Genomic DNA, 23,813 nt, shown 5'->3' on the forward strand with positions numbered 1-23,813 from the left:
GAGGCAGACTCAGACCACAAGTTCTCAAACCAACTTTAGAAATGTCTAAACATGTCTCGCTGTCCAAGCCCCCCTCACCTTCCTGCCTCCACCACATCCTGGATCGTTCTGAGTTTGGGAAGCCCAGAGAGTTCGCAGTCATAACTGTTCGCAGGTGTCTAAGTGCTCGGTCCTGGCTTGGTTCATTTTTCATCGTGGTGCACCTGTCAGTAAGGTCCTCATTCATTCCCAGTTTTGTACTTGAGGACATGGAAGCTCCAAGTGCCCACAGCATGGTGTCAGAGCCAGATTCCAGCCCCATGTCTGTTGGTCCCACTCTTTAATCACTTTGAGGCTCTGTCTCTCTTGGGTAGAAGCATAAAACTCAACCATGGCCCAGAACCTATAGACCAACCTGCAATTCGATGGTGATGAGAAGTGACCTTGAGATCATATATGATATCACACACAAAAGGAGACCAGGAGCTCTTGGATGTGAAAGTCTGATGAGAAGAAAAAGTGAATAAACAAGAACTTCAGGGCTAATTCTCTTGAAATAACCCTTTCCCCAAATGGGCCTGCAGATTCAGTCAGGTCCTTCCTTCTAGAAGCAAAAGGAAAAGTCATGCTTTATCACTATCAGCATGATTTTACCAAGAGAGGACAAAGTATTGCTTTCAAATGCTCCCCACTGTCCTGAGATAGAGCTACCCATGCCCCTGTGCCCAGGTGGGTTCCTGATGCTTTTTCAAGACAAAAGACACTGCTATCCCCACAGAGAGGATATGGCATGGACACTGAGTGGCCTGGTCTGGCCCAGCTGTCCCTTCTCTGACCACATCTTGTTCTCATCTCCTCCCTGACAAGGGGCTGGCTCAGCACATCGGCAGGAAGCTGTCTTTCACCGCTGGATTACATTAGGATTTTCAGGAAACAAGTCGCGAGTGATGTGCATCCAGGAAGAGAGGACGGCTGTCCAAGATTTCCCACCCCACCCCCTCCTTTTGCTGGCTTTGATAGAAAAGTCACTCCGTTGTAGTCTATTCCCTCCAGTCCTATCTCTTTTGTGCTCAGGAGCCCGGAGGCAGACAGAGATCAGCAGAACATTCTCCACCTGATCACAGCATCTTCTCAATAAAGGCCCTTGGCACTGGAGTGCTGTCTTTGGGTGAAAACATGATTGCTCAGAGTCCTTGGGCAAAGCTGTATCCTCTGAATTCCACCTAAGAAAAGAAGCTGTCCCCCAAATACCAGTCATAAAATATAAGATCACACTCCAGGGACGAACAGAATTGTCCCTGGCAATCTGAAACCTTTCTGTTCGAGCATCCAGGACCCCCCAAACATGCTGCAATCTGAAAACAGCTCTGATCTGCCTTTCCTAAGGCATAGTGTCTTCAAACCCCCGGACTATCTCTTTAAGTGGGATTTACTGTCAGACAAATTGCAAAAGCCTCTCTAAGCTAAAAACTCCCTCTTGGGAGGGAGGAGCAGAGAGACTAAAATAAATCAGCAAAACATCTTCTGGGAGCTCAACCCGCCTTCCTCCATCATCAGATAAGCAAACTGGGGGAAATACAACGATAACAATGTCCAAACCACCTTGAGAAACAGCCCTCACCAAGGGCTCACAGGCTCAGCATCAGCGCACGTGCTCTGCTGTGCTCTGCTCATTCCAGGGTGGACCCTGACCGCCTCCTCCACGGTGGTCTTTCTCGGCGGGCGATGCCTAGGGAGGTACAGCCTTGCTGTTCCCTCTCATTTGGCCTGGAAGAGCCTCGGCCTGCCAGAGTTAGTGACAGCAAGACCCACATTCATAACGCCATTATGGTGACTCAGCCTGGTAACCACACAACACCCAGAAAGGCTCTGAAGAACTGTAAGATCCCAGCCTCTCTCCCAGTCCTGCTGAGGATGCCATCCTCTAAGTAAGGACCAAGCGATCGACATTCTTAGTCTTTCCAGGTGATGCTTTTTTGAGCAACTCCAGTTCTCTTCCCCATTCCCAGCCTCCTAACTCACCTTCCAAACTTGACTGATACATAGGTACCACTTTTACATATCAACCTATTTAAAAAAATCTGAGGATGATACTAGCACAGCATTGAGGGAAAGTCTAAATTCAGAATGCCTTGGTTTGAGTGCCAGCTACACTTGGTGACTGTCCTTCCAAGCCCTGAAATGAGGCCAAAAATGACTGTAGTTCCTCTCAGGGTCACATCAGAGCGCTGTCAGGTCTTGATTCTAAAAGAACCAAGGCCTGGCTAAGGCTCTCGAGTCTCCACTGGGGAAGCAGAGTTTTGCCTTTATTTTTACTTTTCCAGTACTGGAGACTGAACTCAGGAGCATTCTACCACCAAGCTACATCCCAGTCCTTTTTATGTATTAATTTTTTTGAGACAGGGTCTTGCTGAGTGACCCAGGCTATCCTCAAACTTGTGATCCTCCTGTCTCAGCCAGAGTTCCTGGGATTGTGACATGCATTCCCATCTCTGGCTTTACACCAGTTTTAGCATCTTGCTGATTACTCCATTAATTCAATAAAAAAAAAAAATAGGTAAGTGCTGGCTGTTTATTTGTATGAGAATTATTTCCACCTGAGCCACCTAAACACCTTCATTTCCTAGACTGCACAATGAACAGGGTAATAATTACTATCTCATAGCAATGAAAGAAGATCAAATGGGAAAATGCATTCAAATCCTAGCTCTGACACTTAAAAGTTCTGTGACTTTGGGCAAGTCAGTAACGTGTCTGTACCTTAGTTTTCTCATCTATACGAAGGGGAAAATGATAGAATCTCCTTCTCAGGGTTGCTGTAAAGTCTTATGCCTGGCACACAGAGAAACTGTATGACTACTTGTTAAATATAGTGAACAAATGTGAAAAAAAAATTCTTTATCAAGTATAAAGTCTTTGCAATCTACCAACATCAATTGTTACTATTTTCTCCAAGACTAGCTATGAACACATATGGCAAAATCTGCATAATTGTTGACTCCAGCTAACAGGCATCTGAGTGTTCATAATACTAGTCTCTCTCTTTTTTGGGTATGTTTATAAATTTTATACTAATGTTTTAAATTAACTAGGACATACTGGGCAAGTCCTAGGCTACTCAGCTTCAGTGTCCCTTCACATCAAATGGAAAAAGAAGTGTTTAGGACAGACATGCACTGGGAAGCCTTTTTGAAAAGCAGAGAGTGTTATTCTAATGTTATGGTCTATGCTGGTCCATATTTGAGACAAAAATAACAAATTCAGTATTATTTTATTTGTATGTTTATTTATCTTGTGGTACTAGGGGAATTCTAGTACTGAGTTACATCCCTGGCTCTTCTAATTTTCAGATTTTATTTTGAGATGGACTCTCATTAGGTTTCCCAGGCTGGTCTCAAACTTGTGATTCTCCTGCCTGAGTATCCCAAGTAGCTGGGATTTCAGGTGTGCCTGACTGCACCTGATCTTATTTTGTTTTTTGTAGAGAGTGAAAGAAAAAGGGAGACGTGAACTGGAGCTGTTTCCAAACCAAGACTTCCAAGTCAGTGCTCATTCCTCCTCTGACTCCAAAGGAATGGAGACAGACATGCCAGAGGCATGGCCCCAAATCCAAATAAGGCATTGATAAGTCCAGGGGCCTACATGCAGAGACATTCTTTTTGAAGAGAGCAGAAAGGCCAAGGAAGGGGCAACCTTAAAGGTAAGTAAAGAGCCTAGACCTCCTTCTGTCCCAAGGACTCAATTGCACAAGCAGCATCGTTGCCGAAGGACCAGTTTTCAACCCTGTAAAGGCAACATGGCACCACCCACGAGTCCGGCAAAAAGCCAGAGCAACTCTGTATGTTGTCTTTAGCCTCCTATTAAGGAAGTTCCCAAACAATGCATTAAATCAACACTCCTGTTTCACTAACTGCTTCCCATTATATCTTTTCCAAGCCCTCACAAGACCTGGCACCCTTACAACCAGCTTCTGGTCCTGTGATTTGCTTCTCCATTATACCAGTGGATGTTTGGATGAGTACTGCTAACTCCTTTGGCCAGTGGGATCTTTATTTAATCTTCTTCTTCTCCCCCTCTTGACTGCCTCCATGAAGATGAGTAAACTGTCTGCACAAAGAGGTCGACTTCTTGGGATGGAGTTGCTTAACCGGCAGGGACCTGAGTGGCCCTCAAAATGGCTCACCAAGGAGGGTTTACAATTTTGTTTGAAAGTATCCTAAGTAGCCCGTTATGGATACTGACTGGAAGTGATTAAAAACAGCTCAGAGAAATGAAACTTTCCTCAGAAATACAAAAATTTAAAAGCAAAAATATTGCCTGACAGCAGCCTCTTTTGGTAACTAACCGCAGTGTTCCTATATCAGATTAGCTGATGTCACTGATAACCTGGAAGGAAGTGCTAGAGCAAGAGGTGTGAGAAACTGCCATTTGTAGAGATAAACTTCATGGATAAGACACAAGGGAGGTGAAGAAAGGGCCCTCTTTGATCACTGAACCTTTGAGTAGGAAGGAGGAAATGAGGTGGATCACACCCTAAAGACCACAAACTAACCTGCCCTAAATGTTGGTGCTTAGCTTCTGATTAAATTTCACAATAACTTTTCTAGATGTGCCCAATGTTCCCAAACAACTTAAAACACAAATTACAACCAGAGTCAAGAACATCAGAACTTGAAAGGCCCTCATAGATCATAGGGGACATCCGCTCTTCCAGGCTGCTCAGCATCCATCCCACCTTCTAGGGACAACAGTGGCCTGGTCTATAGTTAGAGAAACACTCCCCTCTCATTGCACTGCTAACTCAGGCACCCAGAATTGGTCAAGGTTCCTGCCTCTGCCTGGCCAAGTGCATGGTCCAGGACAAGCCTGGACAGTCAGATCTCATCTCTGAATTTCAAGAGTGATATGTGCATGGAAGTCACTTTTCCCAGTGGTAGCACCTGAAGGGATGATAAATTCCTTTATCCCATCCTTTCCAAACCCTACTTCTTCAGCTTTTCCTTCATTCTATGTGTAGCCCCAGATCACTTCCAAAAAGTGCCTCCCACCACCATGGGCCCAGGTAGTGCGTAAGTTATGGAGTTTTCCGCAACAAAATAATCTTGATATACTACTGGCCTTGCCCATCCTTCTTTTTATAGATAAAGAATTTGAAAAAGTAAAAGCAACAAACTCAACATCACACAGCTGTATTTTGTTTTTAAAGCAATCAGTCTCAATAAACTAGAATAAGTTAAATGTTTGTAGTAGATAATCCAAAAGTTAGGCCATCCAGACATCCCCAGAAGACAGAGAGAAAGAATTGTTCATGCAATCTTATCAATAATCGCTTACTGGTGGTGATGGGGGGTGGTGTAAAACAGTACAAATTGCAGGACATGTGGCATTGGGAAGACCCCATTCCCCATGGCTGACTTTAAAACTGCGTGTTTGCTCTCAGTGCTTGGCCAAGTTGTGGTACCTCCACAGAGCCATGAGCCCTACATCTGCAAGCCCACTCACCACACAAATATTTATGGAGGCCTGTCACGTGACAGATGGGAAGATTAACAGGCAAGAGGCAGGCTTGCTTTTCCTGTCCTCCCCCCTGGCACCTGCATCTCCCATAAGATTAGAGGAGGTCATTCTTGAAAGCACACTGTGAACATTCACAGACCGTGCAGGGGGCAGGCATTATTGTCTGGTCCCCAAAAGGCAAGTTACTATTTCACAGTCCAAAAGGCAATTACACCTTCCTTCCCAGAACAGCTACAAATTGGTGTGGTGACCATCTTCCAGTCTCCCCTAACAAGCTGCTTACATGATTGTAGAGGAATGAGTTCGTGCGTGCAAGTGAGCGTGGGTGTGCTTGGAGGGGAGAGAACTAGGCTGGCCTCAGCATCAGGAGCTAAGGACACTCACTCAACACTGCCGATCTCCTTTTCCCCAGCCATACTTCTATCAGCACTATTCGAGTGGCCAGACTGACCTTTGCTTTCTTCTGGAAGTTCAAAATCTAGAATCTTCTAGAATTACAAGGAACCCAAAGACATCCCTGCCAAGTTAGATCACCCTTTCCCCAGCACTTTGGTCTCTCTCTCCAAAGGAATCCTTTTTCAGGATTTGCCCTGCCCCTCCCCAGAAGCGGGGTGCCTTGGACAAAGAAACCATGCTTGATATAATGCAGTCATTATAGCTCCTTGGCCCATCTGGACCTCTCTCCAGGGAGACTGATGCAAGAAGAGAACATGTGGAGACTGCCAGTTTTCTACAAACCCACAACCTCAGTGGGGAAAAGGAGGAGGAAGGGGAGCAATGGGTCACTTGGGAGCTATGGGAGAGGCTGGAAAAGAGCCACAAGTACAGAAGTCATAAAGACCCCACTTTTGCAAATGGCTGAGGAAAGCCTGGCCCAGCTCCACCTACTCAATGATATCATTGTTTTCAACAAAAGTGGGTTTGAGATCCCCAGAGAGGCCCCCAGTGAAGCCCCAGCTGCTCCACCAGCTGAGTTCCTGGGAGAACAAGTACTTAGAATTTTAGATAAGGAGGAAAAACGGAGATAACTAAGGGAAGGACAGATTTATGCTTCTGCTGGGTCCTTTAGTGTTATGGAGAGTACAAGACCCTATTTTTCATGAAGATTTCATCAGACGACCGTGGATCCATACCATGATTCTGTGAAGGTGAGGACTAGGATTATTACCCTCATCTTGTGAGAAAACTCAAGATCCAAGAACAGAAGTGGCCTGTCTGAGCTCTCGCTGCAAGCTAAGGACAAGCTTGAGACGGGCACGACTGTTCTGCTACTGACTCAAGCCTGGGACTTCAGAATGACGCTGGAATCCACCCTCTCCCTCTGCCCATATTCCCCCGCCTCCCAGTCTCCATGATTCCATCTTATAAATATCTCTGGAATCCATCCTCTTCTCCCGTATCAGCTACTTCATCCCTAAGTTAGTCCTTCTAAAAGGCATTTGGATGCTGTCACTATCTGGCTGCAATTTTTTTCCCCCAGTGGTGTCGGGATGGAACCCATGACCTTATTCATGCTAGGCAATTATCTGGCTTTTAAAATACCCATCATCACTTCCCATTGTCCTTGAGAGGACACGTTTTTCTTTTTTTTGGTGGGGTGGGTACTAGGATTGAACCCAGGGGTGCTTAAAAACTGGGCTACATTTCCGACTCTTCTTTTCATTTTTTATTTTGAGACAGGGTCTCACTAAGCTGCACAGGGCCTTGCTAAGTTGCTGAGACTGGCCTCAAGCCTGCAGTCCTCCTGTCTCAGCCTCCTGAGCTGCTGGGATTACAGGGATGCACCACCACACTCAGCTGCAAGGAAACTCTTTAAGGAGCCTGCAAGGACCTTCAAGGACTCACCCTAGCTGCTTCTGCAACCTCTCACTTCCTTCCTCCTGTTCTCTTCTAACCCTGGAGAAGTCGAGTCACCTTCACATGCCACTATTGCCTTAGGGCCTGTGTTCTTGCTGCCTCTGCTGCTTGGCATGCATTCCCCATGGAATGAGCCAACTCTGTCACACCCTCTAGCACCACCACAAGCCTTCCGTTCTTTACTTCCTCCTAGAAACCATCCCTGACACCAGTCCAGGGGCAGTTCCTCTTCCCCACACTCCTACAGCATCCTCGACTTCCTCCACCCTGGCCTGTCCCACGATGTTCTGTAACTGTTCAACCGTCTCCACCACTAAGCTCAATCTACCCCATGATGGCAGAGACTGTGTATGGCTCATCCTTGCTTCTTCCAGGAACACCCATGGCTACCCCAGTGCCCGCTACACAGTTGGCTCTCATGTTATCTGTGGATTCAAGGAAGAGACAGAAGTGAAGGATTCTCAGTAAGCAGTCCAGAGCTCAAGTTCAAACATTGGAGATTCTCGTCAAAAATGCCAGAGATTCTATGACCCACACCTGCCCCCAGCTGACTGTAAGCAAGACCTGCCCCCAACTTGCCCAGAAGTCTATTCATTGAGCTCTCGAGGGTCAGCCAAAGGTTTGTGTATGTCACTGAGTTCTAAATAGAGATAAAGCTTACTTTCTAAAAGTCCAAGTATCTCCCTGGTGAGATATACATGTGGTTTCATTTTTAGGACAGAATCAGTCCAGAAGTCACAGTACTGGCCTTGCCTCAGATTTTTCCCCAGGAGAGTCATGCACTACTGTCCAAACAGAAAGGTTAGAGGGTCGGAAACATCCTCTGATTTCCAGAGAGTTAAGGTGAAGAGTTCAGTTACATCCTCAGAGCTGAGAGAAATAAGAGGACTAGAAGGTGGTCACTTCCAGCACATCTTCCAATTAGAAATGTACATCGATCCATCCATCCATCCTCCCCACCACCCACCACACCCTGCTTCTCAGGAGATCCCCACTCTAGCCAAGTTGTGAAGAGACCTTTTTTCTTTGTTTCTTTTGGGGTTTTTGTTTTTGGTACGGGGGATTGAACTCAGGGGTGCTCTACCACTGAGCTACATTCCCATTCTTTTTTTGTTTATCTTTTGAGACAGGAACTCACTAAGTTGCCTAGGACCTTGCTGAGGCCACCCTCAAACTTGTGATCCTCCTGCCTCAGACTCCTAAGTCACTGGGATTACAGGAGTGCTCCACCGGACCCAGTGGGAAGAAGCCATCTTTGCCTTGTGCCCAGTCCCCTGGAGTCAAGGGCTTTCTCAGGTGTACCTCCAAGAGTGGCTCAGTCCAAATTTCTCTTTAGTGGGGATGGGTGGAGGGAGGAAGCTGCTTCTCATTCAAGGTGCAGAAAATACAGCCTAGATTTAAAGTATTCTTCAAGCATCATTCCTAGATGTGGTCCACCTAGTTCCCTAACCATGTGGTTTTACCTAAGGCAAGAGAGAACCCAACTCAATGTCCAAAATGGGAGAACAAAAAAATTGAGCTTCCCACTACTCAAATCCCCTGGTAGCCCAGCTGTGGAAGGAAAAGCAACTCCTTCCCCACCTCAACACATCACCCTTCTGAATTCAGACAATTCGGCTAGTTAGGAATACTGAATTCCTAAGAGGTTGCCAGCACAAGAGCTTTGAGTTTCTCTTGATCCACACCAAATATTTCTATATTATTTTCTCAGTCTGAATTCCTTTCTCATTCTCCCACTCATCTCTTCTCCCTCGTCAAAGTCTCCCCGCCCTGAAGAACAGAGCTAGCTCCAAATGACCCTCTTTGACGAAGCTTGCTCCCTCCCAGAGTCACAAATTTTCTCTTCCCTGTTGCCTCTGCAGCACTTGACATTCACCTCTACTGTGTAAATTTGTCATCTGCCTTGGACCATGCTGTTTGAACATTGTTTCCTCTCCTACAGGGGACAAAGGTAGCTCTGTTTTCATCCCTACCTCCTACAGCACCAAGCATAGGACTCTATATGCAAGTTCTCAATGGATAGCCCTGAAATTAACCTGGTAGCATAGAGAAAGGTTGGCTCAGATTTAAAAGGCAGATCTAGCAACTGAAGAAATGAATTAATAAAATGTGATATATCCACACAAGGGGATACTAAATAGCAGCAAAAAGAAATATTGCAGTTGGCTGCGGTGGTACACACCTGGAATCCCAGCAGCTCAGGAGGCTGAGGCAAGAGGATCACAAGGTCAAAGCCAGCCTCAGCAACTTAGTGAGATCCAAAGCAACTGAGTGAGACTCTGTCTCTAAATAAAATACGAAACAGGGCTTGGGATGTGGCTCAGTGGTCAAGTGTCCCTGAGTTCAATCCCTAGTACCAGCACTGCGAGAAAAAGAGCTATAGTAACGGCATGGTATTGCCACCAAAACAGACATGAAGACCAATGGTACAGAATAGAAGACACAGAAACAAACCCACATAGTTATCTTGGGCTGGAGTGGTGGCTCGGTGGTAGAGCACTTGCCTAGCATGTGTGAGGCACTGGGTTCAGTCCTCAGCACCACATATAAATAAATAAAATAAAGGTCCATTGACAACTAAAAAATATTTTTAAAAAAGGAAATAAATACCAGACAAATCTCATACTACACAAAGGTGCTATAAATATACATTGGATAAAGGGTGGCCTCTTCAACAATGTTGCTTGGAAAACTGGAAATCCGTATATAACAAAATGAAATTAGAACCCTATCTTTTCCCCTGCACAAAACTCAACTCAAAATGGATCAAGGACTAGGCATTAGACCAGAGACCCTGTGCCTTGTAGAAGAAAAAGTAGGACCAAATCTCCATTATATCAGCTTAAGGAACCAAATTCCTCAACAAGATTCCAAAGCACAAGAAGTAAAATCAAGAATCAATAAATGGGATGAATTCAAATTAAAAAACCTTCTTCTCAGCAAAGGAAACAATCAAGACTGTGAAGAGAGAGCCTGTGGAATGAGAGAAAATCTTTGCCACCTGCACCTCAGATAAAGCATTAATCTCCAGGATAGATAAAGAACTCAAAAAACAACACCAAAAAAAAAAAAATAATAATAACCCAATCAATAAATGGGCAAAGGATCTGAACAGACACTTCAGAGAAGAAGAAATACAGTCAACAAATATATGAAAAAATGTTCAATATCTCTAGCAGTTAGAGAAATGCAAATTAAAACTGCTCTGAGATTCCATATCTCTTCAGTCAGATTGACAATTATCAAAAATGCAAGTAACAATAAATGTTGGTGAGGATGTGGGAGGAAAAGTTTCACTCACCCATTGCTGGGATTGCAAATTGGTGCAACCACACTGGAAGGCAATATGGAGATTCTTCAGAAAACTAGGAATGGAACCACCATTTGACCCAGTTATCTCACTCCTTCGTATACACCCAAAGGACTTAAAACCAGCATACTTCAGTGATGTCGCCACATCAATGTTTATAGCAGTTCAATTCACCATGGCTAAACTACAGAACCAACCTAGGTACCCTTCAACAGACGAATGGATAAAGAAATGTGGTACATATACACAATGGAATATTACTCAGCCATAAAGAAGAATGAAATTATGGCATTTGCCAGTAAATGGATGGAAATGGAGGCTATAATGCTAAATGAAATAAGCCAAACCCCCCCAAAACAAAGGCAAAATGTTCTCTCTGATATGCAGATGCTGACTCACAATAGGCAGGGGTGGGCATGGAAGTGGTTTCCACTAGATTGGACAGGGGTAGGTGGGAGAAGAAGGGGGAATGGGAATAGGAAAGACAGTAGAATGAATTGGACATAACTTTACTATGTTTATATGTGAATACATGACCAGTGTAACTCCACACCATATACAATCATAAAAATGGGAAGTCATACTGCATGTACATATATGTCAAAATACAATCTACTATCACGTATAACTAAAAAGAACAAGTTAAAAAAAGAGTCTGCCCAAGTCAACCATTAACCCATTGGTGGGAATTTATGAAAATATAATCTTTCAACAAGAATGGTGGGATATGAACATGTAGAGACACCAAAGACAATCTGCCTTTATATAGTCATACACTTGGTAAATCCTCATTGACCTAGTGATTTATATCTATCAGGTAACCCTTTAAAAGTAACATCCAAAGAGTACAAATGCATCATCCCAGCACTGTTTGTAAAGTTTAAAAAAAAAGGAAAATCTTGAATGTCCATTGATAACGTGTGATTAAATAAATCATGGCATCTGGGTTATTGCTGAGTCTGAATGATGCGCACACAGGGATTCACTGTTTATTCTCTCTCTACTCTGTGTTTAATAATTTGATAATTTTCTAATCAAAACTTTGATACTTTTTCATTATAAGAATTCTTAGTAGTTAATCATGGTATACATATACAATGTAATATCATACAGCCATTAAAAATGATATGATCAACTGGGCATGGTAGTACACACCTATAATCCCAGCTACTCAGGAGGCTGAAGCAAGAGGATTGCAAGTTCTAGGCCAGCCTGGGCAACTTAGTGAGAACTTGGTGCAAAGTTAAAAAAAAAAAAAAGAATGAGCTAGGATGTAGCTCACCAGCAGAACACTTTCTTAGCATGCATGAGGTCTTGGCTTCCGTCCCAAAGGAAAAAATGGTACAATAAATGTACATGGAAATATATCCATAATATAATCTCACACCCAGTCATAGAAATGTAAAATGTTCCACCCTTTGAGGAGATACCTGTGGAGTGAGAGGTACAGTTTGTCATGATTTAAAAACATTTTAAACCAATATGTCAGACGATTGTGCAACTCTGCTTCTAAGTGCAATCCTAGAGAAATATTGGAAATGTACTTAAAGATGCTACACCAAACCTATTACTACAACATTATCCGTAATAATAAGAAACCCAAAACCTAACTGTCCATAGAGAAATCAACAAATTTTGCTCCATGCATTCAGAGTAATTCGATGTCACCGTGAAAAAGAATGAAACTGGACTACCAAAGTACCAACGTGGGAAGACATTGAAGACAAATAATGAAAAGATAAAGTATAAAATAGCATATAAAGTATGATCTCATTTATTTAAAAACTGTAACTCTAGTTCTTTTCTAGAGTTTTATTCTGAAAAATACCAAAAATTCCAGAAAGTTCTTATAATCAATCTTTTAAAGTGCTTTTGAACTATCCATGCTATAATTCCAAGTGAAAAAAAATTGGTTATAAAACTGAGTATGACACCATTTGGTTAAATATAGATAGGGTTAAAAAAAAAAAAATCTAGGTAAAACCTGAAGTTCAAGGCCAATGCCCAGTCACTGGATGTTAGCTATTGTTATCCTAAGGTAAACAGCCTGATGATGAAGGGATTCTCAAACTCAAGAACCACTGGCTTCTTCCAAGTCCCCAGCTTCCCTTCGCTCTGACCAGGGTCCATCCGAGGCCAACAGGGCAGTTGACAGCTTCCTCCCATTCATTTTACCCTGCGCTCCCGCTGAAGGGCAGCCAAAGAAATGAGCTGGAGACAAAAGAAAACCATGCACATCCTTCCTGGCTACACAGGCGGCCCAGGCTGCAGGACCCTGGAAGGAGATAGAGCCAGAACTGGAGAAGACATCCCAACCTCCTTATCAGACAGTTCAGGGCCTGGCCCAGGGAAGAGCTAGGTGCTGACTCTGCCAGGGGCAGAAAAGAGGTCCAGTTTGGCTGGCTGACTGGAGAACGCTGCGAAGCTGCTTTCTTGAGGTACAGTTAGGTCAAACCCGGCGTTGCTGGAGAACAGAGGCAAGTTTCCTCCCAGGGGCAAAGGATTTTAAAGTCAGCTCTTCTTAACTACATCTGGAAACCAACTCAGGGGAATTCCCTCTTACATCATTCTTAAATGTTTTTCAGACCCTGCAAAATACAACTAAGGGTGGCTATAGATTGCACTCGCAAGGTGCACCAGGCACCGTGGAAGTCCTTTAAGAGCATCACATCACCGAATTCACAGAACGTCCCATGAGGTGGCCACTGATATCCCCAGCAGCGGGGTGAAGAATCTAGACTCCCGAAAGCCAAGCGACTTGGCAAAGCTCACGCTTCCAGAAACCACGAAGAGCCAGGCTGTGGGCACACCTGGATTACACCACCACTTCACATTGACATTCACACTCCAACCAGAGCAGGAAAGGAAAGTGAGACCGTAGAACAAGGAAGAAGAAAGGCTGATTCTAACCCCGGAAGGACTCAAAGCACCCTGAGCCAGGGTGGACGTCTAGAGTAACATCCTTACCTGGGGTTGAGGGTCTTGTACTTTGGAGTCAAACAGAACTGGCTTCACCTCCTGGCTCTGCCCTTCCCACCAGGTGACCCTGAGCAAGCCACACTGCTCTACACTTCAGGGTCCCCAACTGCCCAATAGGGGTACCTTCACCTCACAGGGTGGTCACGATGATTAAATCAGAAAGCCACATGAAGATTGTGCTTAGTGCCTGTCACACAGGCATGGTTACATCTTGACTCTGCCACCATTACTAGTATCTGACTATCGATCCTGGTTACTCTCAGCCAGAAGAAGTTCCCTAAGGGGACTGAGCATCAAGGAACATGACCCGAACTTGGGAAATGTAGATGAGCAATAACCACACAGATTATTTCTCAATATGTTTTTCTCTTGTTACTTGCACGCCTGAAGAAAGCGGCAAGGGTCACACGTGATTCCTCACGTCACCAAGAGACTTCAAGAAACATTTGTCCTTGACTCAGTATTAATGAAAGTTGGCATGTACTGAAAAACTACTTGGTAGTGCCAGACAGTAGACTAAGCACATTATAATACATCATCTCTAAACCACAAAGCCTGTGTGCTTTGTTTCCTGAGTTTGCTGTGTAACGAAGTGCCAGGAACGTGGTGGATGAAAACAATAGAAAAATGTTTTTGCACAGCTTTGGAGGCAGAAGAATAAAATCAGTATTCCTGGGCGAAATCGAGGTGTCATCAGGGCTGTACTCCCTCTGGGACCGTCCGCTCCTGCCTCTTCCTGCTTCTGGTGGCTGCCAGCCTTCCTTGGCTTGTGTCTGCACACTCCATTCTCAGCCACCATCTCTTCCGTTGGTGACCAACTCTCCCTCTGCTTCCCTCATCAATACGCTTGTGACTGCAGTTTAGGCTCCACCCAGAGGCCCGGGACAATCTTCCCATACCAAGATCTTCGACTCAGTCACTTCTAACCCAGTCTTTCTCTCCATGTCGGGAGCACTCGCACAAACACCATGAACACTCCTAAAACACGGCACAATTTCTGTAAGAAGTGTGGCAAACCAATCCCACCAAGTGACACAGTCGGAGAAGAGCAAGTATTCTCTGCATGCCCCGGGGAAGCAAAATGGGGATGGGGGGCAAACTAAGCTGATATTCCAGAAAACACTAAAACTACATGGAAGACAGACGTGTTGGGGCTTGAGTGTGTGAACCCCGACTGCAGCTCTCAGAAAATGCAGGTTATGAAGAGGTGCCAGCTGCGGATAATAAGAGGAAGGGCCAAGTAATCCAGTTTTAAGTCTGTTCATTTGTTTTACTATGAAGACGATAAAATCTTGAGGCTCTGTTTAAAAAAGTAACATCTTTAATTACACTTACAACTCCCCCCCCCCTTTTTTTAAGGCAAGGTTGTCACATGTTCCAAGGATTAGAATGTGAAGATCTTTGGAAGGAAAAGTTTCACTTCTCAACTTACAACACCTGTCATGAAGGTATTAGTGGCATTTTCCAATGCAGCAGGTAGAATGTTTTCAGGGGTGGGTGGACCTAAGTTTGAATCCTGGTTTTGCCTGATTTAATTAAATTCCTCACACTTAAGTTTCCTTATTTATAAAAATGTAGATAATAATAAAATATCTCTTTCAAAGGGCGCTGTGAGGACTAAATAAGACATTGTGTCCAGGGACTTTGCACAGGGACCAGCTCTCAGTAAACGCTCACCAAACAGCAAGTATATTATTATGAATCAGATAAGGAAGTAAAACTTAGAAGGCAAGTGACTTGCCAAAGACTACCTAGCCAGGAGGCCTCAAGACCCAAAATTGAATCTGGTTTCTGGTGTCCAACTCGGAGCTTACTCCACCCCACGGACCAGGGTGTTTGGGCTAATGTGCTCATGGCCTTCAGAATCAACAAATCTCTGTTATTTCCATCTGAGATGCTCCCTGACACTTTCCTGGGCAACAGTCCAGTTGCACGCCTTCAGGTCACCCTACCCCTACTGAGACCAGGCTTCAACAATAGGCCCTAGAAAGCATGTTGTGTTTCCTATGACTTAAATAATAATGCTTGGTTCCTTCAGGCTGCTATTACAGAATGCTATAAACCGGGTGGCTTACAGATCATGGTCATTTATTTCTCACAGTTCCAGAGGCTGAGAAGCCCCAGGTCGAGGCCTTAGCAGATTTGGTGTCTGATCAGAGCTCACTTTCTACTTCACACATGCTACTTCTAGCAGTCTTTTCCTATGGTAGAAGGGGTGAGCCATCTCCCTGGGGTCTTTTTTTAAAGACTCTGAATCCTGTAAATACACTTCATGATCTACTCACTTTCTAAAGGTCCCACATCCTAATACTATCACCCTGGGGTTAGGATTTCAACAGATGGATTTGAAGGAGCCGTGATCATTCAGTCCCTTGAAACCCTGCTTATTAAGAGGCATGCTTGAAACTCAGCTTATACAAAGATCTTATCAGACCGTCTCACAATCCATTTGTTCTCTAACTGGGGGCTCCGCACAACATGGGAATTATTAAAGAAACAAATCTCAACCTCCAAAGCCACAGTTGGAACTTCACCTCAAAAGGATCGCCAGGTCTCTCTAAGGCAGGGTGTCTATCACAGCACTTGGAATTTAAATTCACTCAGACGTTCACTGTCTTTAAGGCAGCAGGGTTAATTCCACCCCTGATACTTCCCCCAAAAAAAGAGTTAGAAGGAAATTTCAGTCACCCACAGGCAATTCCCATCAAATTCTGGTGTCCCCACCCATCCATCCAAGTGTTTCCTCGGCACTGGGCGCCTTGGCTTATACAATCTTGGCCAAGGGAAAGGGGAACCCAGCTGTGATAGGAGTTTGGAAAAACATTTTGAATACTTTGGATCTGCCAAATACTTGGTTAAAGAATGACATCCTTTAATTTCTTAAGCCATGTGTATTTTAAGTGAAATGTAATCCATACATCTGTGAGTCATTTAAGGGTCACTCGGTGAAGCTGGTTTCACCAAGAGCATTGGGACTCCATCTGAGATCTTCTACGCTTCTCTTTGATCCAGGAAATTGAATTTTGCCAACAACAAATGAAGCTCCTGAGAAGAAAGGGTCAAAAAGAGCTGTCCTTTATCCCAGATAAGATGTTGAAGTCTCCTGACCCAAGAGGAAGCTGGGGAGCTGAGGGAGGAGCTCCTTGCCTGGGTGGTATTCAGGGTTCTACTTGAAATCAGCTACATATTTCTACAGACCTCCTTGGAAGAAAAGTACAGGAATAAGAGGTGGTAACTAATTCATTCTGGATATTGTTGAGAAACTCCCCATCTGCTTATTCTCCCCCTTCTCGGTTCCGCTAACATTATACAATCCAAATAGGGTTGAGGCAGAAGGAAGAAAATAGAGAACTAGATCACTCCAATAACACTGAGTGACTGTTAATTTTCCAGGCTGTAGCTTGATTTCCAGCACAATAAAAGCAATCTCCTTTCCCATCCTGTCTCTGAGATATGAAGAAAGATTAAATCAGAAGTAATGGTGGGTATTAAAACCTCTAACTGCTCAAATTCTACCTTGACAATGACTGTTCCCCATGAGGTTCAGCAAAGAGAAAAACACAAAGGAAAACAAATAGCCATTCATATTAGCTAGACTTGAATAAACAGGACCTCTCTTCAGCTAACTGGACTGGAGCACAATCAATGGAGTGAGACCAAAGGATGCCTCTCCCTTCCTTAAGCCAAAACCTAAGTCTGATCCTCCTCTGGACTCAAAGGAGGACAGTACGCTGAAGAGATGAGAGTCCCAGAATATGCTTAAGAGACTAGCAGAGAAGTACATGGCCAAAGGTCCCCTGGCAAAGTGCCCACTCTTTGAACTGCTCATTAGCTTTTGAAAGTGACCTTGTAATAGAGTGTTCCTGCCATTTGTAGCGTACCCAGTGAGCATCCTGGAAGGGGGCTGAACAGTTCTGTGTGCCCTCCCCTTGGGGAAAAGCCAAGAAATGAAAGAAGAGAGAGCCAGGGCCCATGTCTCCCTTGACATGTCCATCTCCCAGGATGCCAGCAACCAAGGAAAGGAGATTCCATCTGTTTCAGCAAACATGATCTTGTCAGATATAGTCCCTGGGCTGATAAGGCAGTTTTCAGAACATGGGAAACTGCACAGAGAAAAAAGAGTATGGATTTCTGCCTCAAAATTGCGGGTTGTGGAAATAGCAGCCTATCATTTCTGCCCTGTAATTTCTCTCCTGTGTTTTCTCCTGCTTGAACCAAGCTAGTAGTTCATCCCTAACCTCAAGGTCCTGTGGTTTTCGGGTGCTGTTTCCCTTCAACCAACTGCCCACTATCTCCCAGGAGGTCATGACAACTAGACCAAACTCTCTAAAGGCAGACTTTTTCTATTTTTCTACATCCACCATGTCCCTTAAATAGTAGTATAGAAAGACCTCTTAGAACCCAACTGGGACGATAGTCCCATCTTCCAGATGAGAAAGTGAGGCTAAGGAGGGTCGACTGGTGTGTGGACAAAATTCCAAATCGTCCGCCTCTGAGCTCAGTGCTGTGTCCACTGTACCAGGATGCTCCGATCACAAATCAGTTCCCCCAAACACAGCGATGCACCAACGTTTGCAAAGTACATGTTCCCATGTGCAGAAATGTTAATGTAATAACAATGTCCTATATACTTCATAAGAGTGCTACCTTCATGAGTCTAAAAAGAAAGAAGTGGGATTGACCATACCATAATTTCTGCTTCCCCTTCCCCAACCACATCAGCAGTCTTGGTGTGTGCTTCTGCCTGGTTGGGTTTGTGTGCAAATGTGTCTACTAGTATTCACGTCCATGTTTTCACATGCACAGAAAAGTCCCAGGGTAGCCCACCAGGGAACAGTGAGTCTTGTGGATGGGAAACTTTCATCCTCTTATCCATGTAGCATGGCTACGTGGTTTACACGAACACGCATTATTGAGGAGTGAGAAATACTAGCTGTCCCTTACAAGCGAGGCACTGTGTCGGGACCTTCACATGCACCACCTCTTCTCATCCTCCCCACAGTTCTATGACTAGGGACTATGATTGTGCCCCAGGCGAGGGAACTGAGGCTTTGAAAGCGGACACACAGCTGTGAGGCGGCAGAGCCAGGATCTGAATGCAGGACTGTCCACCGTGAAGCTGCGCTCCCATTATCCCTGAGAGCGCCTTCCTTTTCACCTGCACTCCGTAGAGGAGTGCATCTTTCCCAGGAATGCCACCCGTTTGTCCCCAGTTGCTTCAGAGCCGAGAAGAGGCTGCAGCTGCCTGGCGATGGGAGATCTGCGTGTCTGCTGTCTGAGCCGCAGCTCCGTCTGCCACGTCCCCCTCTCCTGGCCCATCCTCCCGGCTCCTCTGGCCTCACCATTCTTGGCAATGATCTCTCCATGTGTGAATTCCATTAAAGGCTCTCTCACTGCTATTTTGGGCCATGCATTAGCACGTGGGCTTTGATTTGATGGGAGAAGGCCAGACACCTCAGGATGATGAAAAAGCAGCTTGTCCTCTCCCTTAACCCCAGAAGCCCCTGCCTGTCGCTCTTGGGATGACTGAAAATCTTATATGTGGAGAAATATTACATGGATCCTTAGGGGGAGTGGAAAGATTCACAGTCTGTAGGACCTCTGGACTTGGCTACCCCCTCCCTGGATCATCACGGCTCACACCCAGGTCTCCTCCAGGTCTCTCTACTCAAGTATCAATTCAGCAAGGACCTCCCTGACCACCACTCATAAGCAATACCCACCCCAGTCACAGGTTTCTTTGTTTCCTGCCCAGCACCTGTCCTGACAGAGTCTCCAGGGAGTCTTCTAGTCACCTGCTTGCTCACTGTCTCCCCTCACAGAACGGTTGTATCCACAGCTTTACCAGGAGTGCCTGTCCTGGGCCTGGGACTTGCATAGTAGATGAAAAGAATGAATGAATGGATTGAGGAGGGTGTGAACCAGAGCCTGGGAAATCACTGTCACGGGCCTCGTGCCCCCCAGGAGTCACCGTGCTAGAGAAACTTTAACACGCCAACTTGAAAACTCAGAAAAGCATCTCCCCCGCTCCAAAGCTGTCTTGAAGCCAGACTCACACGCCCCATGAATGAGAGGGCGTTGGGAAATAAACACACTAGGAAGTCGTGTGCAGTCTGAGTTCCGCTCACCAACATGTGTTCAAAAACAAAAATCCCCATTTGGATGAAAATAGCAGGAAGTTGTCCCCCAGGGACACCTGGTGAGGTCATGCTGCTTGGCTCTGCTGCTTCCATTTTTGTCAACTCTCCTGCTTCTGCCAAATCAAGGAGGCCGGGAACCATCTACATCCAGCCCCGGCAGCTCACTGAGACCCAGGAGAGCAGCTTGGCAGCAGGCAAGAGAATCCCACCTGTGCTCTCCCTGGAACCTCACTGTGGGGCAAAAATCACAGCAGCAGTTGACCCCTCACTTGCCCTGGGCCCTGGAAGCCCTTCCTGAGCACCACCTCATTCCATTCACAAGCCCACCCTAAGAGGTTGGCATTGCTACCCTCATTTTGTAGCTCAGGACACAGAAGTCCCAAAGAATGTGCCGGGTGTGGCACTGCATGCCTGTAATCCCAGGGATTCAGGAGGCTAAGACAGGAGAATTGCAGATTCAAAGTCAGCCCCAGCAACTTTGTGCGGCCTAAGCAACTTAGTGACACCCTGTTTCAAAATAAAAATAAAAAGAGCTGGGATGTGGCTCAGTGGTTAAGCACCCCTGAGTTCAAACCCTGGTACAAAAAGAAAAAAAAAAAAAAAAAAAAAAAAATGTTCCAAAGGATTTAGCAGTTTGCCCCAGGTCACAGTCTATAAATCTAGAATCAAGCCAAGAATGCAAACAACCCACCCAAGTCTTACCTCTCTTGTTTTCTTGCTGTGTGACTTTACACAAGTGCCTATCCCTCTCTGAGTCCCAATTTCTATATCTGCGCATGAGACCATTGTATTTGATGTTTTCTATGGTGTCTTTGTGTTCTAACTTCCTATTACATCTTGTAAAAATTCCAAAATGGGAGGAAAGAACAGGGTCTCCAGTCCTGAGATCCCTGCTTGGTTGATCCAACTCCTAAGTCTTTGCCCATAAGACCAACACCAGAGGAAGTCCAAGGATCATATGCTATACTGGGGTCAGAAAAGGACAGATTAGACTCTGGTGGCAATAAGGAACATTTAAACCAGAACTAAAGGGCTGAAGGACTAAAGCAGGCCCCTGAGAGAAGCTGTTGGGAACAATCCCTGTAATGGCCTTTCCTTGTAGGATCACAGGGAGACACCCAAAGAGAAACCCTGGGCAAGGAGGTCCTGGGCCCTCTGGGGATGCAGCCAGCCAGATCAGTTCCAGGAAAGTGGGAGAAAAGAAGCATTCCAGTAAGCCAGTAAAAGCCTAGTTATACTCTGGAGGAGAACAGCAAAAGTAATGGCAATGCCCAGGCCTCTGGCTCCCTGAGGGCCACACATCCAGGGGCAGAGGAGAGATGTGAAGGAAGCCTCATTATCACACCAACTGCTAAGCTGTTCTCAAACCACACTTGGGACCCCCCTCGACCTCCTTTGCAAGCGACGAGAGAGCCCAAATTTGGAATAAATGATATCCTCCCTTTGCACCCAAGCCAAGCACCATTCCCATCCTCCGGGATACGCAAGGACCTTCTCCATCCCTTTCTTGGCAGTGAAGTATTTTATTACTCATCGGCTTCCAGGGCGGGTTGAGGCTGCCAAGAGGAGACAGGCAGCTCTCCAAGCCAAGCATCCTTATCGTCAATGTCCATGTGGTGGACAAGAGTGGGACTGTCGGTGGGGAGATTACGGAGGCCTGCAGAATCCCTCCGCCCAGTAAGGAGAGCTGCTCCGTGGCCAGGCAGACGGTGAAGAGCCAAGGAAGTCCTGCGTTACAGCTACTCAGCCCTCAATGATAAAATCAAGATACCACGATGCCTGGCGGCAGATCGATGTGGAAACGGTTCTGAGCCAGGCACTACCTAAGATGAATGAGGTTAGGGAGCTGGAGGAGCCGGGCCGCCGAGGCCAGGAGGCTGCCAACAGTGGCCTTATTGGCCAAATCGCGGATGCGGCTGACCCAGGAGAGATGGACGATCGGGGTCGGAGGCGCCCAGCCGAGGCCTCTCTGCCTGGCCTCCCCGTCCCTCTGCTCTCCTCCCATCGCCTATGCTTCCTGCCAAGCCCTGGGCTGGAGCTCGTGAGGCAGCTGCCTCCGGCCAGTTCCCTCCCTTAATCTCACACATACGCAAACCCCGGCCTGCAGCGAGCTCCAAGAGGCACCGGAAATACAGCCTAAGGAAGTTCAGGCAAGACTTCAGGAGTCCAGCGACTTCACAGCAAGACAAGAGACTGTGGAAAAGCCCTGTCTTTGCAAGATGCTCCCTCACGGGGACCAAGGATTGAGAGCTTGGGAGTCACTCTTCTAAATGCTTCCTTCCCAAACAGTGACACCTGTGTCCTTGTTGACACAGAAGTGAATTGTTTCATTTCAGACAAAGGAGGAGTTCACTTACTCATTCTTCTCCAGGTCCAGGATCAGTTCTCGCCCCTCGGCCATTACCCTGAGCTCAGCTTTGAGTGGATGCTAAAAGCAACAATAACAAAAATGTTAGTTCCTAAAAGCAGGGAACTCGGCTCCCAGGGACACCCAGGGTCAGCACAGTGCTCACACAGGGACCCACAGGAAGCCAGCCGGAAAAGGTCAATTGCATTTCCAGCCCAAACACGATGACTTCAGTCCCAGAATGACCCAAATCCTTCCCCCATCCGCTTTCTCCTGAGAGCTGAGGAAAGAATCTGCAAGCCGAGATGCTGTGGAGGTAAATGCATGTGTACTGGCAAAAGGAAACAGGAAAGCTAGGTCTTCAACAGCAAATTTCCTGGGGACTCAGGCTTGGACCCGACATCTGGCTCTGACATCTGCACCTGTGCAAACCTGGCTGTGTCACCGACCCTCCCTACAACAGATCATTTAAGACACACAAATGGCCAATGCCATTTCAACATCATGGGTGAATTATCCCCCCACTCACCCTCCAAAAAGTCATTAAAATACATACCATACCTTACACAAAGTCAAAGTGACAAAGATTATTTAAAACCACCAATAATAATGCAGTGGAGCATACTGTCCCTACGACAGGGAATTCAAAGTGATATCAACCCTCTGAAATTTGACAATGTGGACCAAGAGTTTAAACCATTTGATTCAGTACTAGAAGCCTGACTGAAGAGGACAAACAGAAGCACAGGCAAAGGTTTGTCCACAAAGATGCTTAGCATGTAGAATAATAAATAATGAAATATAACCTAAATGTCCAAAAATAGAATGCTCAAATAAATTCATTCATATGACAGAACACTAGATAGTAATTGAAAACAGTGATTTTAAATAATTTTTAAATTACTAAGAAAGTTTACACAATAAATGTTAGGCAAAAGGCTTCAAATTTAACACTATATATTTTATTTAAATACACTTTTATAAGATGGATATAGTGATGCACGCCTGTAATCCCAGCAACTCAGGAGGCTGAGGCAGGAGGATCACAAGTTCAAGGCCAGCCCCAGTGACTTAGCAAGAGCCTGTCTCAAAATAAAAAATGAAAAGGCTGGGATGTGGCTCAGTGGGAAAACACCTCTGGGTTTAACTGCCAATATCAAAAATAAATAAATATTATTTTTCTAAAAAAGGTGTTGGGGGGGTCATGAAAATAGATGGGAGACCAGTGGAGAAAAGGAAGGGACCAAGGGGAGGCAGAAGGGAGGGAAAGAGGAGGAACTGGTGAATGAAACTGACCAAGTTATGCACATGTACAAATATGTCACAAGGTACCCCACTCTTATGTAGAATTATAATGCCCCAATTAAAAACTAGTCAAAAAGCAAAATAAGCAAGGAAAAAAACAAACCTTTAGGGTCAAAAATAAATAAATAAATGAATACACTTTGGTAAAGAGAAAAGGTAGAGAGAAATAAACCTAAAGGTGACCATAGTTACTCTAAGCAGTGGGATTATGAGTTAATATTATTTTCTTTTGTACTTCTTTCCACATATTTATAATTGCTTTTGTCATTTAAGAAAAGGTCTCTTAATCTCTTTTTTAAACATATTATTGTAGAAAATTTCAAATAAATTTGAAAGCTAAATCATAATAACCCTCCATGCTTCAACATTTCACGTCAGG

At 45.2% G+C, this 23,813-nt stretch overlaps 1 protein-coding gene across 4 annotated transcripts in view; it reads right to left on the minus strand.

Annotated features, from left to right (window-relative positions):
- Nucleotides 1-23,813, minus strand: part of Adam19 (ADAM metallopeptidase domain 19) — an 83,973-nt gene that overhangs the window by 52,824 nt on the left and 7,336 nt on the right. For 2 of the 4 annotated variants that reach the window (XR_007109113.1, XM_047555732.1), the window contains exon 3: nucleotides 22,140-22,210. Coding sequence is in view for 1 of the 4 variants with exons in the window: in XM_047555732.1 (XP_047411688.1) it covers nucleotides 22,140-22,210 (71 nt within the window). In the remaining 3 variants the exon portion in view is untranslated. Of the gene's footprint in view, nucleotides 1-394; nucleotides 415-13,630; nucleotides 13,650-22,139; nucleotides 22,211-23,813 lie in introns of those variants that run through there. The other 2 variants (XM_047555734.1, XM_047555733.1) reach the window with 2 other exon arrangements.

This window comes from Sciurus carolinensis, chromosome 6, assembly GCF_902686445.1.
Source record: "Sciurus carolinensis chromosome 6, mSciCar1.2, whole genome shotgun sequence".
Lineage (NCBI taxonomy): Eukaryota > Metazoa > Chordata > Mammalia > Rodentia > Sciuridae > Sciurus > Sciurus carolinensis.